This window comes from Chiloscyllium punctatum, chromosome 10 (assembly GCF_047496795.1).
Source record: "Chiloscyllium punctatum isolate Juve2018m chromosome 10, sChiPun1.3, whole genome shotgun sequence".
NCBI classification, from domain to species: domain Eukaryota; kingdom Metazoa; phylum Chordata; class Chondrichthyes; order Orectolobiformes; family Hemiscylliidae; genus Chiloscyllium; species Chiloscyllium punctatum.
In genome coordinates, this window is record NC_092748.1 from 123,474,439 (window position 1) to 123,493,578 (window position 19,140).

A 19,140-nucleotide genomic window follows, 5' to 3' on the forward strand; every position below is an offset into this window, starting at 1 on the left:
GCCAAATGACCTCCTTTTGCTCCTACACAATTCTGTGATTCTGCAAATTTAGGAACCAGAGAAATTTCTTCATTAAGAGGATAGTGAATCTTTGGAATTCTCCACCCCAAAGGGCTTTGAAACACAGTAATTCAGTACGCTTAAAACAGAGATGTTACTGAGCTACTGCTATCACACAACTCTCTGCCTCCCACTGGAAGCCAATCTTACCAAACACATACTGGATCTGAACAGAATACAATGATCAATACTCACAAGAACTGCAGTGTGATTCCAAATTTTTTCATGCTACTTATTATGGCATCAAACTGGTCGGAACTGAAAGGACTGTTCAGATCGGTGAATACTGCAATATGTAACTTGTCATACTTCTTTCCCCTGAAAGACAAAATGAAATAAAACTAATTGAGTACAGCCAAATCATATCAGGGAGGTGCAGGATCAGGCTGCTTAGCAATTCTATGTGGTTTCCTCTGCAAGATTTTAACAGGAGTCTTCTCTTAGAACTTCATGTTTAGATGGCTGAATGTAAGGCTGGGTCAATGGGAACTGGAAAAGAAAAATGGCTTGATTTATAGGATTATAGAATTCCCAGTTGCTTTAAGAGTTTTAAATGTACATAGGTGTGGAACCATAGAACATAGAACATAGAAAAATACAGCGCAGTACAGGCCCTTCAGCCCTCGATGTTGCGCCGTCCAAAGCCTACCTAACCTACACTAGCCCAATAACCTCCATATGCTTATCCAATGCCCGCTTGAATGACCATAAAGAGGGAGAGTCCACCACTGATACTGGCAGGGCATTCCATGAACTCACAACCCGCTGAGTAAAGAATCTACCCCTAACATCTGTCCTATACCAATCTCCCCTTAATTTAAAGCTGTGTCCCCTAGTAACAGCTGACTCCATACGCGGAAAAAGGTTCTCACTGTCAACCCTATCTAAACCCCTAATCATCTTGTACACTCTATCAAATCTCCCCTAAACCTTCTTTTCTCCAATGAGAACAACCCCAAGTGCCTCAGCCTTTCCTCATACGATCTTCCTACCATGCCAGGCAACATCCTGGTAAACCTCCTCGGCACCCGTTCCAGTGCCTCCACATCCTTCCTATAGTATGGCGACCAAAACCGTATACAATACTCCAGATAAGGCCGCACCAGAGTCTTATACAACTGCAACATGACCTCAGGACTCCGGAACTCAATTCCTCTACCAATAAAGCCCAGTACGCCAAATGCCTTCTTCACAGCACTATTTAACTGGGTGGCAACCTTCAGAGATCTGTGTACATGGACACCAAGATCCCTCTGCTCATCCACACTACCAAGTAGCCTTCCATTAGCTCAGTAATCCATCTTCTTGTTACTCCTACCAAAGTGAATGACTTCACACTTAGCTACATTGAACTCCATTTGCCACCTTTCTGCCCAGCTCTGCAACTTATCTATATCCCGCTGTAACCTGCCACATCCTTCTTCGCTGTCCACCACTCCACCGACTTTCGTATCATCCACAAACTTGCTCACCCAGCATTCAAGCCCCTCCTCCAGGTCATTTATAAAAATGACAAACAGCAATGGTCCCAAAACAGATCCTTGTGGAACACCGCTAGTAACTGCACTCCAAGATGAAACCAATATTCATAGAAAGAATTGGAAGTACACAAAGAGCCAGATTATTTAGCCGAACAGCTGAATGCTCCACAAAACCAGCACCTAATCTAAAACAAAACAACAATCAGAGACCACAAGTCTGAAATGAAAACAAGGTACAGAAAATACTCAGCAGGTCTGGCAGTACCTGTGAAGAGAGGCAAAAGAAAAGGCAACATTTGAATCAAGTGGAAATGTGATGGATTATATGCACTTTAAATTTGGGAGAGTGGTATTCAGAAAAGTGAAGGTAGTGGCTCAGAAAGATCATGTGACAAAAATATCATGGAACAAGAGGCAGAGTGAGAATGGTTGTAGCAGAATGGAAGGGCTTTTGCCTGAAACATCGATTTTACTGCTCCTCGGATGCTGCCTGAACTGCTGTGCTCTTCCAGCACCATTCGAATCCAGAATCTGGTTTCCAGCATCTGCAGTCATTGTTTTTACCTAAAGCATTTCATTAGAGTGACTGTGAATGCCAGAACAATACAAACATTTGTACAAATGAAAATCAGCACATGGCAAGAAAAGAATTAATCAATAATGGGGTACAGAGTTCATGACTCGAAATTACTCAACACAGTTGGAAAATGAGCCATTGGAAAGTTTCTCATTGTTTATGATCATAAGAAATATGAAAAGGAGCCGGCTGTTTGGCTCCCTGAGCCTGCTCCTCCATTCAATAGAACCATGTTCACTTTCCTGTGTTTTCCCCTTAACGCTTGCTTTCTCTGTTGAGTTAGGATCTTTCTATTTCAGCCTTAATATATACAAAGACTCCAAAAGTGTTGTTTTACTCACTTTCTTTAAACCACCCCAAGTGACTTCTTCCATACCCAGGAAATTATCAGCAACTGAAAGAGCCAGGATTGAACAAGGATTCTCTATTTAAACCAACCAAATACAACATTTAGGGAGAGGCTGAACGGCTGGGGTTGTTTTCCCTGGAACGTCGGAGGCTGAGGAGTGACCTTATAGAGGTTTACAAAATTATGAGGGGCATGGATAGGATAAATAAACAAAGTCTTTTCTCTGGGATCAGGTAGTCCAGAACTAGAGGGAAAGATATAAAAGAGACCTAAAGGGCAACTTTTTCATGCAGTGGGTGGTACGTGTATGGAATGAGCTGCCAGAGGATGTGGTAGAGGCTGATACAATTGCAACATTTAAGAGGCATTTGGATGGGTATATGAATAGGAAGGGTTTGGAGGGATATGGGCCAGGTGCTGGCAGGTGGGACTAGATTGGGTTGGAACTGGTCGGCGTGGACAGGTTGGACCGAAGGGTCTCTTTCCATGCTGTACATCTCTATAACTCTATGACTCTAAAAGAGAACACCAACACTCACTACATACTGTCTTTTGTGAGATGCACTTGCAAATGTTGTTTCTGCAAAAATCGCAAGGCCAAATCATGAGGGTGTATACCAAGAAATAACTAACCGAAAAGGGAGGTGGTCGACTGGTAGAAACAGATGTATTGACATGACAATTGCAATTGTCACGCACATATGGAGTTAGTATGAACAAGATAACTAAATAAAACCCAGTGTTGCGTCAGCAAAAGTAATAAGACCCAGCTGTCAAGGTTGGGGGGGGGGGGGTTGCATGCTAACAACAGGCCACAGACAGATGTGGTAAACAGATTAGATTAGCAGATGCACAGTGCAATACAACTGTCACATATGACGCAAAAGGGGAGGTACACAGGGGCTCATAGAAAACTGTAAAAATGTGCAATAAAATTATTCAGAAGTGTGCCTACTTTGTGGTCACCTGGGCTTGCAAGAATGTATGAATAATGACTGCTTCAGAATTTGACTCGAACAGTGAGCTTCATTTCTCACATTTTGAATCCAATAATCCTAAACCTAATCTAGAATGAGAGATTTTGACCCCTGATGAGTCCCCAGTTTGTCAGAGACCAGACCAGTTTCCCCCTCAAAACATATTACAGAGATAGCCTATTCGGTAATTTTTATTTTATTTTACAAGGAAGTATAATGCACTGTTCTCCAGATACGATTCAATTGGTCCATCACTAAGCTTTAGTCAAAACACACTTGATTCTAATTAAAATGCAAAAAAGAATCCATATATCTTTCTACTATTGACATACTAAACAAGACAGTATATTATTGAACCACTAATCATCAAATGTTCCAATACAGGCAGCATCCCACTAACATACTCTTTTGCAAAATGCAATGTAGCAAAACAGTTATTATTCTTATATGCTGTCTCTCTGTCCAATAGAAAAAACACAAAGAAACAATCTGACCCTTCTGATTTCAAACATGAAAATTCTCTAAGTCTTCAACCTAGCAGCAGAGACAACTCTAGCTATCTCCAGCAGCTATGTAACAAAAAAAAAACAACTGAAAGCACAACTGAAGTCCTCTGGGTCTGTGTAAGCCTGATTTGCCTACTGAAGTCTTTTGTCTTACTCTAGGAGAAACCCATAGCTATTTACAAACTGCCTGCTGAGAGGAGACACCTTGGCACCAATGCGACCAAACCACTCTGCAAGAGAAACATTATAGAACACAACTCTTAAAGGCACAGTATCGTCACAATATATTTAATCAAATGCCTCATCTTTCATCTCCTCTATGAAGGCTGCATTCCATGTACTTTATTAACTGTCTAGTTGACCTTTCCTATCAGCTTCTACAATTGTGTGCAAATACAAATGTATGAACATACAAATCAGGAATAAGCCATTCTGCATCTTGAACTTGCTGCACCATTCAGTGGCTGATTCAAATCTAAATCCACGTCTCACCTACCTCCAATAACCTTTCAACCTCACGAGTAACAAGAATCAATTTGCCTCTGCCATAAAATATTCAAGAACTCTGCTTCCACTCCCTTTTCAGAATGAGTTCCAAAGACTCTCAAACCTCAAAGAAAAAGTTGCCTAATCTTTATTTTAAAATGGTATCTCTTCAGTTGTAAAAAGCAACCCCTAGTTATAGATTGTACGATCCCTCAACATCAATCAATTCACCGCTTACTCTTCTAAATTCCAGTGAAAATAAGCCTAGACTATCCTGCCTTTCCTCAAAATACCCTATCCATTTCAACTCTTAAACCTCCTCCAAACAACCTCCAATGCTTTAACATTCTTTGTCAAATAAGGTAACCAATACAGTGCATGCATGCAGTCTCACCAGTGTCCTGTATTTTATTCATTCATTTACAGCTTGTGAGCATTACCAGCTAGGCCAGCATTTATTGCCATTCCCTAATTGCCCAGAGGCTGTGGGTCCGAAGTCACATGTAAGGCAGAGCTGATAAGTATATTAGTGAACTAGATGGATTTTTCTGTGGTGGGATTCAAATCCAGATCCCCAGAACACGAATGGGTCTCTGCATTAGTAGTCTCGCAATAATACTACTAGTCTAGGTTATAATTTCTCTTCCGTACAAGAAAACATTTAACTAGCCCCTCAATGCCTTTAAAGAGTTATCAGCTTTAATGCTGCCTTTGATTGAAATGGCGTTATCTTGCCTTTCAATAAAAACCCTTGTGACAATGCTGAAGTCTCAGGTAAATAGGATAGTGAAGAAGGCATTTAACATTCTTTCCTTTATTGATCAGAGCAATGAGTAAAGTAATTGGGAGGTCATGTTGGGAGGCTGTACACGACATTGGTTAGGCCACTTTTCGAATCTTGTGCACAATTCTGGTCTCCCTTTTATAGGAAGGATATTGTGAAACTTGAAAGGGTTCAAAAAAGATTTATAAGGGTAGGAGGGTTTGAGCTATAGGGAGAGGCTAAATAGACTGGAGCTGTTTCCTCAGGAGTGCTGGAGGCTGAGGAGTGACTTTATAAAGGTTTACAAAATCATGAGTATAATAGATAAGGTCTTTTCCCTGGGTTGCGGGAATCCAGAACTAGAGAGCGTAAGTTTAGGGTGAGAGGGGAAAGATTTAAAAGAGAACTAAGGGCAACTTTTTCACACAAAGGGTGGTGTGTGTATATGTAATGAGCTGCCAGAGGAAGTGGTGGAGACTGGTACAATTGCAACATTTAAAAGGAATCTGAATGGACACATGAGTATGAAGGGTTTAGAGGGATGTGGGCCAAGTGCTGGCAAAAGGAATTAGATTAACTGAGGATATCTGGTTGACATGGACGATTTGGACCAAAGGATCTGTTTCCATGCTGTACATCTCTATGACTCTATGTCATCTTTTTTTTCAAAAGGGTTTGTAAAAGGCAGAGGTTAAGATTAGTCTGGGAAAAAGCCACTTTCATTATGGCTAACAAATACTGCGTAAGGCAACAATCAGGGAAAAGTGCTTTTAGGTTAGTTTTAAAATACTTGTACAATAAAAGGGGGATGGCCAGTTCTCCTAGTTCAGGGGTTTTACTAGTTAGGTTTAGCTTTTACCCAGGGACCAAGAGAAACTGCTGGAGTGAAAAGAGGTTCCACGCTTCAGCAAATGATCCCTAGCTGATTCTCTCTGCCATCTCTATCTCTTATAAGAATCCACGTTTGAATTTACCTTTTTGCCAAGGGGTGTGTTTATGGAATGTTGGAGGAAATCGGAACAGCTCTTTGTTAGGTTGCGAGGGATATTGCGTTGGTCAGGTTTTCAAATCAGTTTCTTCTAAATTCTGTTTTCTTTTGTTCGCGTTTTCTTCGGCAATGGGTAAATAAATTCTGTTTTATATGATGCCAAATGGTTTGACCAGCTGCATTGCTCCTGGGATATCCACCTTACACCTGCCTGAAGCAACCAGAAAAGTTAGGGCCTGGACTACCATCTTTAAATGTTTTGAGGAGTCTGGCCTGGTCCATAACACCTTTTATGTCTCTAATCTACCATGTGTATTTCCTCTGCACTCATACCCCAGTGACCAACTGTAACTAAGAGACCTTAGATAAAGTTACATTCTGATCAGTGGCTTTTTTCTTCTCAGGAGAAAGTGAGGACTGCAGATGCTGGGGATCAGAGCTTAAAAATGTGGTGCTGGAAAAGCGCAGCAGGTCAGGCAGCATCAAAGAAGCAGGAGAATCGACGTTTCGGGCATAAGCCCTTCAGACTCACTTATGATCGCTAACAATTCCCACGGGTTTTGCTTTCAACTTCCAGCACTCTGAACAAATCTTTGATTTACTGATTTAAGCTTTATTGTCTCGTGCACTCAGGTACACAAGTATACATGCACAGTGAGAAGTGTACAGTGTCGCCACACATGGTGCATGTTAGATATGAAGGTACCTAGGTTCAAAATTTAGGAACAAGTCATAATACAGAGAAACAAAGTTTAAAGTAAAGCACTTTCATTGCTCTTACTATAAGTAGAAAATTAAAGAAATAAAGTTAAAAGTTAACATTACAGGACTATTTCCTCCTCTTTGTCTGATGCTAGTGCTTTCAGGGCTGCATCCATCACGACTCTAAGAATTCCTCGATGCTAGACAGTGGGACAGAACCCACAGTTTCTGACAACCTTTCTGGCTGTTCTGAGGTGCCACATATGTTTTGCTCCTGCCCTGTTTGCATGGTAGCAGCTTTCAGGTGATCCATGTTTGTTCAGGACCACCTCACCTTCTTGAACTTTGCATGTCACGGGATCTGAGCTCATGTCGACCTCCCCCTGTACCCATTCTTGGCTATTTACTTGGTCTCAGCACCAAACTTTGTCCCCTGAAGTAAACTGCCTCTATTGCTCAGAAGAGGCATGTGGCTGACATTGGTGTTCCTGATGCTGTTTCACCCTTCTCCCCAGGTCTGAGAATATCAGGTGTGGAATCTTCTCCCCATCAGCAACTCAGCTGGACCTATCCCTGATGAGGGGTGGTCCGATAATCGAACAAGAACTGGAACAGTTAGTATCAACTGAAGATGTACACTGTTTCTCCAAGCCTGCATTCAACATTTGGACTGCTCTTTCCAAATCACTGGACAATGGGTGGCATGGAGCTTTCAAACATGTTGAATGCCATTCAACTTTAGGAAATACTCAAATTTCCTAAATGATATCCCACTGGTGAATAACATCCCACTGTCTGGGACCTATACTTCTGAGAGTCCGGGTATCGCAAAAGATGCTCGCTTTTCAACTGTATTCCTTGAGCTTGCCAAATGAACTATATGCACATCCAACCACTTTAAATGGGCTTCCACAATAACTAGGAACATTCAGCCCACAAAAGGACCAGTATAGTTCTTTTGTGTAGGACCATGTCCAGGATTTACCTGGCATTCCCACAAATGTGGGGAGCTGCTGGTGGTAATTTCTGTCCTTGTTGGCACTCTGGGCACTGCCCCACCAACGCAGCTATGTCTGTATTCAATCCTGGCAACCATAAATAACATCTTTATTTTGGAAACTCCTAGATGGCCCTGGTAGAGTTCAATCAGTATCTCATGGTTACTGTGACTCTGGATAATCACTCTTCCTCCCAATAATAAAATGCCATCTTCTATAGAGATCTGGTCTCGCTGGATCCAGAAATGTTTTAATCCTGGTTGTGATGGTCCTTCTGTGTTCCCCATTATCACTAGTTGTTTGAGTTTGCCATAACAGGATCATTTTGTATCCACAGCTGAATTCGACCTGAAACTATGGGCAGCATGGCCTATCTTCTTTAAGTAGCCCGAATAAGGATTTGTGGCCATAATTTGTATTTATTACAAATTTAGATCTGTCAAAGTATTAGTGGAACTTTCTCATACCAAAGACGACCGCCCAAAACTTCCTTCTCTACCTGTGCTTAGCATCAGCCAAAGTCCAGGAAGCATACAGTATTGGGCATGCCTCTCTGCTGGGCCACTGGAAAGCCAGTGCTGAAGATCTGGATCCCAAACGGGACCCCTAGGTCTTCAGATTGGTCAAAAGAATCAACAGAATGCGGTCTATGCAAAGCAAGGTCATTGGTTTAATAAAGTAAGACAGCCTGACACAATTCTTCAAACAACACAGAGGTTAAAACTTCTGAGCTCCAAAATTATGCAATTACAATTGAACAATAAGCATTTTTATATGTTTTTTTTGAGAGACAGTATAGTCTTAATTACAAGAAAAGGCCAATCGACTGTAATATGGTGGCATGATTGACAACAGGCTAATCCAATGATATTCCCTGGGAAAGTGTTCTTAATTTACATAAATCACCATCTTATGCTTGGAGTTCAAGGTTAGTTCGAATGATCAATTAATATGTCAGTATTCATTTTATGAAGACTCCATTGTTTGCCTTATATTCTACTTCAGCTAATTCAACAAGCAGCAATACAGGTTCAAAAGTCAAATCATAACTTGCAGCCGTTTTGTAGTGCTATTTTAAATTGAAATACCATTTTGTTGTTAATAAAAACCTATATATATTTGTTGCTTCTGACAGCAGCCTAAATTAAAATTTTGGATCCTCAACGCTACCCCGATACCACTTGGGTAGGTATCGCATGTACCACATCTCACTAGGGATCATAGTGAGCTCACACCTTCAATGATGATAGCTGCTTTTTCACTTCTGTAAAGGTTACATCTTGGCTACACGACCATTCAAAGGTTAACCCTTTTTCAACAGCAGATGTAAGGGTGCCAGGATGGAGGCCAGGTTACATATGAATTTCCTGTAATAATTCACCAACCCAAAACCTAAGCACTCCAGTAAGACATGGGAGCCAGAACACCTTTGAACGCCCTCACTTGTGTTCCAAAGGATGTAACCCAGTTTTGTTGGCTCTGTATCCCAAGCAGGACACTTGAAGTGCTTGGAACACACACATTTTTCCCTTCTAAGACATAGGCCCACCTGGGAGAAATGTTTAAGCACTAAGTCCAAGTTCCCCAAGTGCTCTTTCTTGGTTTTCCTGGTTATTGGCACATCATCCACGTAAACGTCAACCTGGAGTAGCTCTTGTAAAATGTTCTCCATCATCCATTGGAAAACGGCACTGGCTGCCATTATGGATATTAAAAAAACTGAAAGTAGTGTGGATATTGTAAATCAGAAACAAAAATCAGAAATTGCTAAAAAAGATTCAGCAGGTCTGGCAGCATTTATGAAGGGAAATCAAAGTTAACACTTCAGGTCGAGTGACATTCCCTCAGAACTGACTGTAGCTTGGAAACTGTTGGTTTATATGCAGAAGGTAGGTTCAGTGGAGGGGTTAAGGAGCAAACAATAGGCGGGGATAGAGCCCAAAGAGAAAAAGCCTAAAGAAAGATAGTACCCATTAATAGCTTTTCACCCTTCTAGCTAGAGCGTTATCCACCCCTTTGTCTAACTGTTCCTCTTCTCTCTCCTTGGTCTCTATCCCCATCTGTCATTTACTCCTTACCCCTTCACCTCAACCTATCTTCTACATATAAAGCATTTTTCTAGCTACCATCAGTTCCAAGGAAGGGTCACACAACCCAAAACGTTAACTGGTTTCTCTCCACAGATACTGCCAGACCTGCTGAGCTTTTATAGCAATTTCTATTTTTGTTCCTTAGGGTATTAATTGTGGTATACTTCTGGGAATCCTCACCTAGGCACAATTGCAGCTGAAGGTTAACTCAGCTCCATGAAGGATAACCCTGCCCTCCAGTTTTGCATACAAGTCCTCCATGCAAGGGATTGGGTATTTATCCAATTGCGAGAAGAGTTTTACTATTCACTTAAAATCCTTACAAAGGTGAACCAAGCCATCAGGCTTCACAATTGGTAGAACTAGTACTGCCCTTCCACAAACTGCACTGCTTTGATGACTCCTTTGCTTTCCAGCCTCCTGATTTCGGCCTCTACTTTTGCCCGTAACTAAAATAGCACTGGGCTGGCCTTGCAAAATCACAGATTTACTTGCGGGTCAATATGCAACGTGTCTTAGTCCCTTTCATAGTCCGTAGTCCTATCTGAAAAACTTCTGGGTTTTTATTTAGGAATTCACTCAGGCAACCATTTTCTCATCGAAAACTGTTCAGCCAATCAAGGTGAATCACTCTCAACCAACTCCACCCCAGTAGGCTTGAACCCAAGCCTCTCACGACAATCAGTGGTAGCTCCCATGCTCCACTTACTATATCTTCTAATGACAAAGCCACTTGTAGCTCCTGTTTGCAGTCCTGTTAGACTTAGTTAGTAGGGGCTTTTGCATGGTTATGTCATTAATTCCACATCCAAACACAGCCTTTCAACATCTCATTCAGGGTTATCCCAAAATCACATGCTCTGCCTGTCATCTTAGCCTCATCAAAATTCCTGGTATGGATTCCCCAGTTCTGGAACAGCTGAATAAAACCGATAGTATCTTAGAATTAGAGAAGGTTTGGTATTGTAACATTCCTTAACTTAATCCATCAACTCTTGAAAGGTTATAGTATCTGGTGCCTCAGGGAAAATTAAGCTCCTAATTACTGAAGATGCTGCATGTCCACAAGCAGTCAGAAGGATTATTGCTTTTCATCTACTACAATGTCACATGTCTACCAGCTCAAAACCAGTCCCTAGATTGAGAGACCTTCTGAATCTCCTGCTTATATCTGTCAGCCATGGCTACCTGATTGACCTGGTTAACAATCCCAATCAAGGTTGAGGGTTAATTGAAAGTCCAAATATATCACATCAACTGGCTCCCTCTTGTCAACTGTTATGGACTAAGCCAGACCACTCAAAACATTCTTAAGCAGGCAGCTCAGGCCATAACTTTGCAATTTATTTCGGTAAGCGTACAATAAAAATTACCCAGATTAAGTTAGCTAGGTTGACTACGAGATTTTAAAAGACAAAACATATTCACAAAATTACACAATGAAACACAAAGAACAGAATAAAAGAAACCCTACAGCACTCAACCTATCCAATTAGACTTAATAATGCTGTTCTGAATATATACAACAGTCCCAATAAATGAACATCCTTTGAAAACTAGTATAAATGAACACATGCTTACAGGGTGAAGTTGAAGGGCAGAAAAGAAAGAGAGAGAGTTTCCACACAGCTTCCTATTGAACTTTCAACCAGTTCAAGACTGAACTAAAACTGCTCAGCTAGAGAGCTGTCCACTACCTTTTCATTATACAGGTCAGTTCTAAAACATAACCACTTTGGCTTGAGGTCTTATCTGTTTACATATAAAGAAACGGCCTCTCAAAATCTTTTTCATCTATGTACCAAACCAGACTGATCAGAGCCTGGCTCGGATTATTGTCCCTCTGAATAAAAATCAAAGACAGAGTCTCCTTGAGCCAAGGAACAGCTTTTAGGAAAAAAGGGACTAGCTTTGTGACACAACTCTACAAGTTACATCTTCACAGAATTCCAACAGATTTGTCAAGCACGATTTCCCCTTCATAAATCCATGCTGACACTGTCTGATCTTGCTACTGCTTTCTAAATGCTCCTCTATTAAATCCGTGACAACGGATTTCAGAATTTTCCCCACTACCAATATTAGATTTAATGGTCTATAATTCCTTGTTTTTGCTCTACCTCCCTTTTTGAATAGTCGAGTGACATCAGCTACCCTCCAATCTGCAGGTACTGTACCAGAGTCAATAGATCACCAATGTATCCATTCCAGTATCCAGTACTCAGTGATATAGATTATCAGGCCTGGGGATTTATCCACCTTCAATTCCATCAACTTTCCAAGCACCACTTCTCTACTAATATTGATCTCCCTCAGTTTTTCCCTTTGATGAAATCTTGCATTCTCCAACATTTCTGATATCTGATTTGTGTCCTCTTTTGTGACGACAGAATCATAGTATGTACAGAGGAACCTCAATTATCCGCCATTTGATTAACCAAATTACAGATTATCAGAACAAGATCGCAAGGTCCCAATGCTTGGCTAACTATATTATCTGGCATTCAATTAACCGAACATAATACTCCCTGCCTGTGTCCTTTGGATAATCAAGGTTCCTCTGTATTTAGTTGCTCAGCCATTTCTTTGTCCCCTATTATACATTCCCACATTTCTGTCTGCAGAGGACCAACATTTGTCTTTACCAACTTCTTTCTCTTCAAGTACCTATAGAAACTCTTAGTGTCAGTAGTAGGTAACAAAACATTAATCGGTGATTCCTCAGTTCTAAGAAGGGTCACTGGACTCGAGTATTAACTCTTCTTTCTTTCCACAGATGTTGTCAGACCTGCTGAGTTTCTCCAGAAATTTCTGTATTTGTTTATAAAGTTACTTGGTTTGTAGACTAGTAGCAGTTGTCAGTGACAGATACCTTTTGTTTGGCAACAATTATGTGATTACTTCTGGGCTGGCTGAGCAGTTTGGAGCTGGAGTCAGGTAAAAGAGATACAAAGTGTGAGAGAGGGAAAGAAGTACGCAGATCAGAAGTTGCCTGTTTTTTGCAATCTAAAACTAAGTTTACAAACTGAAGAAAAGAAAACATTTTTCTGCAACAATTGGTATTCGCCAAGACTTTCTGATTTAATAAATCAAAGGCATTTCCAAGTGATTCAGTTAGTCTTGTTACACAGGGATAGCAAGCCAAAACAAACTCAGCCTTACTATGACTGGGTTTGCAACACCATTAAAACGTTCAATTACCCCCAGAATTGCATCTAATCAGACTTTACAAATAAAAGATCTTTGACATCAAGTTTATAACATAAAAACAAAAATGAACTGGAGTGACTGGAACCAAGTTCAGGCATGATAATCTACATCCCAGCGTACTTAAGGAAGTGGCTCTAGAAATAATGGATACATTAGTAGTCTATAGACTCTGGTACAGTACCTGCAGATTTCAGGGGTAGGTACATGCAGTTTTCAGGGATGTAGATTATCATGTCTGACCCTGGTTCCAATCACTCCAGTTCATTTTCTATTTCAAGAGGGTTGGGATATAAAATCAGCAATGTGCTTCTGAGACTTTATAAAGCTCTGGTTAGGCACCATTTAGAATACTGTGTCCAGTTTTGGGCTCCACACCTCAGGAAGGACATACTGGCACTGGAGCGTGATTCCTGGAATGATAGGTCTAAAATACAATGAACGGCTGAGGACTTGTGAGCACAGCCTTAGAATTAGAGCGGGTCAATTTAGAACAGAAATGAGGAAACATTTCTTCAGCCAGACAGTGGTGGGCCTGTGGAATTCATTGCCACAGAATACAATGGAGGCCAGGACATTAAATGTCTTCAAAGCAGAGATTGATAAATTCTTAATCTCGCAAGGAATTAAGGGATACGGGAAGAGTACAGGTCAGTGGCGTTGCAATGCCCAGACATGACTTAATGGTGGAGTGGACTCGATGGGCCAAATTACCTGGCTTCCACTCCTACTTCTTATCATCTAAATTGGCAGGCAGTAACTCGTGGGGTGCCATAAGGATCAGTAGTGGGACCCCAGCTATTCACAATATATATTAATGATTTGGACAAGGGAACAAAATGCAAAATCTCAAAGTTTGCAGATGATACCAAGTTGAGTGGGAGGGTGAACTATGACAAGATGCACAGATCCTTCAGCATGATCTGGACAGGTTGGGTGAGTGGGAAAATCAATGGCAGGTGCAGTATAATTTGGATAAATGTGAGGTTATTCACTTTGGAAGCAAAAATAAGACAGATTACTCCCTGAATGGCTGTAAATCGGGAGAGGGGAGTGTGCAGTAAGAAGGTAAGCATGCCGGTGTAGCAGGAATTAAAGAAGGCAAATGGTAATGTTGGCTTTCATTGCCAGAGTCATACAGTCATAGAGTCATAGAGATGTACAGCATGGAAACAGACCCTTCGGTCCAACCCGTCCATGCCAACCAGATATCCCAACCCAATCTAGTCCCACCTGCCAGCACCCAGCCCATATCCCTCCAAACCCTTCCTATTCAAATACCCATCCAAATACTTCTTAAATGTTGCAATTGTACCAGCCTCCACCACTTCCTCTGGCAGCTCATGCCATACACTTACCACCCTCTACGTGAAAAAGTTGCCCCTTAGGTCTCTTTTAGATCTTTCCCCTCTCACCCTAAACCTATGCCCTTGAGTTCTGGACTCCCTGATCCCAAAGAAAAGACTTTGCCTATTTACCCTATCCATGCCCCTCATAATTTTGTAAACCTCTATAAGGTCACCCCTCAGCCTCCGACGCTCCAGGGAAAACAGCCCCAGCCTGTTCAGCCTCTCCCTATAACTCAAATCCTCCAACCCTGGCAACATCCTTGTAAATCTTTGTTTTAGATTAGATTAGATTACTTACAGTGTGGAAACAGGCCCTTTGGCCCAACAAGTCCACACCGCCCCGCCGAAGCGTAACCCACCCTTACCCCTACATCTACATCTACCCCTTACCTAACACTACGGGCAATTTAGCATGGCCAATTTCTGAACCCTTTCAAGTTTCACAACATCTTTCCGATTGGAAGGAGACCAGAACTGCATGCAATATTGCAACGGTGGCCTAACCAATGTCCTGTACAGTCACAACATGTCCTCCCAACACCTGTACTCAATACTCTGACCAATAAAGGAAAGCATACCAAACGCCTTCTTCACTATCCAATCTACCTGCAACTCCACTTTCAAGGAGCAATGAACCTGCACTCTTTGTTCAGCAACACTCCCTAAGACCTTACCATTAAGTGTATAAGTCCTGCTAAGATTTGCTTTCCCAAAATGCAGCACCTCACATTTATCTGAAGTAAACACCATCTGCCACTTCTCAGCCCATTGGCCCATCTGGTCCAGATCCTTCTTCACCCAAAGAGTGGTGAGCCTGTGGAATTCATTATCACAGGGAGTAGTTTTTTTTTAAGATTCCCTACAGTGTGAAACAGACCCTTCAGCCCAACTAGTCCACACCGACCCTCCGGAGAGTAACCCACCCAGACTCATTTCCCTCTGATTAATGCACCTAACATTATGGGCAATTTAGCATGGCCAATTCACTTGACCCGCATATCTTTGGACTGTGGGAGGAAACTGGACCATTCGGTGGAAACCCACGCAGACACGGGGAGAATGTGCAAACTCCACAGAGATAGTTGCCCAAGGCTGGAATTGAACCTGGGACCCTGGTGCAGTGAGGCAGCAGTGCTAACCACTGATGCCAAAACACTGAATGTATTCAAGAGGTGGCTAGATGTAGCACTTGGGGTGAATGGGATCCAAGGTTACGGGGATAAAGCAGGATTACGCTATTGAGTTGGATGATCAGCCATGATCGTGATGAATGGCAGATGAGACTGGCAGGACCAAATGGCCTCCTCCTGCTCCTATGTTTACAAGAACATCAGCACACACCTCAGCTTGAGATAATCTGCAATTTGAATTTCAATTACTGTTTGTTCAAACAATTGTTTACAATGCCTGTCATGGTTTTCAGGTCAGTCTTTCAAACACCAGTTTTAAAAACAGCTCTCTCTCATTTCAGTTCACAGTCTTTAAAAAACACAAGAATAAAAAGACATTATAACAAGATGTTAGTTATGTCTCTTTTCTTCTGCTGCCATTATTTTACTTCTGTTGAGAATACTTACAATACCAATGCAACACAGCTTGGTATGGCAATTTCTCTGCCTAAGACAGCAAGAAATTACATGATATTGTGAATACAGCCCAGTCCATCACGAAAACCAGCCTTCCATCCATTGACGTCATCTACATTTCCCACTGCCTTGGGAAAGCAGCCAACATAATCAAAGACCTCTCCCACCCTGATTATACTCTCTTCCACCCTCTTACACTGGGCAGAAGGTATACGAGTTTGAAAACATATACCATCAGATTCTAAAACAGTTTCTTCCCCGCTGTTATCAGACCTGTGAACGGATGTCACATTCATTAGAGATGATCTTTCTCTGCAGCTTCGCCGTAGCTGTAACACTATATTTCGCATTCGGTTCTCTTACCCTGATGGATTTGAGTAAGATATAATCTGTCTAGTTAGGACGAAAAAATAATACTTTTCACTGCATCTCAGTACATATGACAATAAAAAATCAAATCAAAGATATAACATGAGAGTCCAGACAGAAAATAATTCAAATAATCAAGTCTAGAGTCAACAAAGACATGAATGAAGGCTTCAGCGAAGATGAGGGCAGACAATCAGGGCATCCAGAACTTAGGGGTAGTCAAGGTTCAAACATATCAGGAATTTACTTTTGATATTTAAAAAAATGGGCAGCAGGTGTGAGCACTGCTGCCTCACAGAGCCAGGGACCCTGGTTCAATTCCCGCCTTGGGCAACTGTCTGTGTGGAGTTTGCACATTCTTCCCGTGTCTGCAAGGATTTCCTCCCACAGTCCACAGATGCGCAGGTTGGGTGGATTGGACGTGCTTTCCTTTTGCAGCAGAGAGCAGCGGTAGCTGGGCGGAAGTAAAGTCGGAGCGCCAAGCGGGTCGGGAAGGTAAGTGATTGTTATTTAAGAACTTACCTCAACGCCAACAGTCTTTTCGCAGCAGAGAGCGGCAGGAGCTGGACGGAAGTAAAGTCGGAGCGCCAAGCCGGTCGGGAAGGTAAGTGATTGTTATTTGATGGGTGTTTTCTAGACCCCAGGTCCTACAAAGTAGGGCCTCCCTCCCACCCTCCTCCTCTAACCTACATTAAATGTCCACAGACTTGCCCCAAAAAGAGGGTCCAAGGAAGTTCCTGTGGATTGAAGAGTGAGGCTTTTGCTCAGGAGTCTTTGACAAGGAGGGTGGGTAAGCTGATTACGCCACAGTTGAAGAGGGTGAGGACATGACTGCCAAGCTGGTTCAGTGTGCTACGTGCTTGATGTGAGAGGTCAACGACTCTGATGTGTCTGGCTCGTATAAGTGTGGAAAGTGTGTGCACGTTCAGCTACTGACAGAGCATATTGCAGCACTGATGAAAGAACTCGAGGACCTTAGGCTCATCCGAGAGAACGAGATCTTTCTGGACGAGACCTTCAGCGAGGTTATTACACCGACCATACGTGAAGAGAGCAGACGATGAGGAAGGCAGAGAGAAGACAGGTGCAAGAGACGCTGGGGGAAGTACCTGTCAGGAACAAGTTGAATCTTTTGGAAACAGTAGGGACAGATGACACTGCCAGTCCGTGAGGTGGCCAGGTCTGTCAATCAAAGGTTGGCATGGAGGCAAAGCGGAAGAGTCGGACATCGCACAGAGCCGTTGTAATAGGGGACTCCATCGTGAGAGGAACTGACCGGGGTTTTTGTGGCAGCAGGCAGAACTTAAGGATGGTGTGTTGCCTTCCTGGTGCCAGGGTGAAAGACATCACAGACAGAGTGCAGGACATCCTCAAGGTCGAGCCAGAGGTGGTGGTACATGTCAGCACAAATGATGTCGGGAAGAAGAGGAAGAACATACGACAGCAAGACTTTGGAGAACTAGGAAGAAGGCTGAAAAGCAGGATGTCCAGGGTCGTTATCTCTGGTTTGCTTCCAGTTCCTCGGGCTGGTGAGGCCAGAAACAGGGAGATAATGGACTTGAACGTGTGGCTGGGGAACTGGTGCAGGAAGCAAGGATTTAAATTCTTGGATCACTGGAGTATGTTTTGTGGTAAACATAAATTATATGAGAGAGACGGTTTGCACCTTAATAGGTTAGAGACCAGCATTCTGGCAGGCAGGTTTGCTACTGCAACACAGCTACGTTTAAACTAAGTAGCCGGGGGGAGGGGACAAACTGGATGTTTAAGAAGGAAATTGAAGAGAAAGTTAGAACAAGGGAAGTCAAGAAAGACAACTGTATCAATTAGGCAGAAAACTCAAAAAGGGATCATTCTGTAAGGTTGAGTGAAATAGGAGTTGATGGGAAGGGTGAGGGCAGTAACAAATTAAAAATACTATACATGAATGCACGAAGCATTAAAAATAAGATGGATGAGCTTAAGGCTCTTTTGGAAATTGGCAGATATGATATTGTGGGGATAACTGAGACGTGGCTTCAAGTGGACAGGGCGTGGGAAATGAATATTCAAGGCTACACGTGCTATCGTAAGGACAGACTGACAGGCAGAGAGGGTGGTGTGGCCATGTTGGTAAGGGATGATATTCAGTCCCTTGCGCGGGGGGACCTAAAATCAGGGGATGTAGAGTCAGTGTGGATAGAGCTGAGAAATTCTACGGGTAAAAAGACCCTCTTGGGAGTTATCTACAGGCCCCCAAACAATAGCCTGGATGTTGGGTGTAAGTTGAATCAGAAGCTGAAATTGGCCTGTCGCAAAGATGTTACTACAGTTGTTATGGGGGATTTCAACATGCAGGTGGACTGGGAGGATCAGGATGGTATTGGACCTCAAGAAAGAGACTTTATGGAGTGCCTCCGAGATGGATTCTCGGAGAAGGCAATTCTGGATCTGGTATTGTGTAACGAACCAGGGGCCTCGAAGTGAAGGAGCCATTGGGAAGTAATGACCATAATATAATAAGCTTCAATCTGCAATTTGAGAGGGAGAGGGTACAATCGGAAGTGACAATATTTCTGTTAAATAAAGGGAACTATGGAGCTATGAGGGAGGAGCTGGCAAAGGCCAAAGTTCATTTCCTCTGCTCTGAAGCTCTTCAACCATGTTGTGAAA

At 42.4% G+C, this 19,140-nt stretch overlaps 1 protein-coding gene across 3 annotated transcripts in view; it reads right to left on the reverse strand.

Moving 5' to 3' along the window:
- Positions 1 to 19,140, reverse strand: part of xrcc5 (X-ray repair complementing defective repair in Chinese hamster cells 5) — a 398,838-nt gene that overhangs the window by 296,952 nt on the left and 82,746 nt on the right. For all 3 annotated transcript variants that reach the window (XR_011961734.1, XM_072580078.1, XM_072580075.1), the window contains exon 5: positions 256 to 378. Coding sequence is in view for 2 of the 3 variants with exons in the window: in XM_072580078.1 (XP_072436179.1) it covers positions 256 to 378 (123 nt within the window). In the remaining variant the exon portion in view is untranslated. The remainder of the gene's footprint in view (positions 1 to 255; positions 379 to 19,140) is intronic.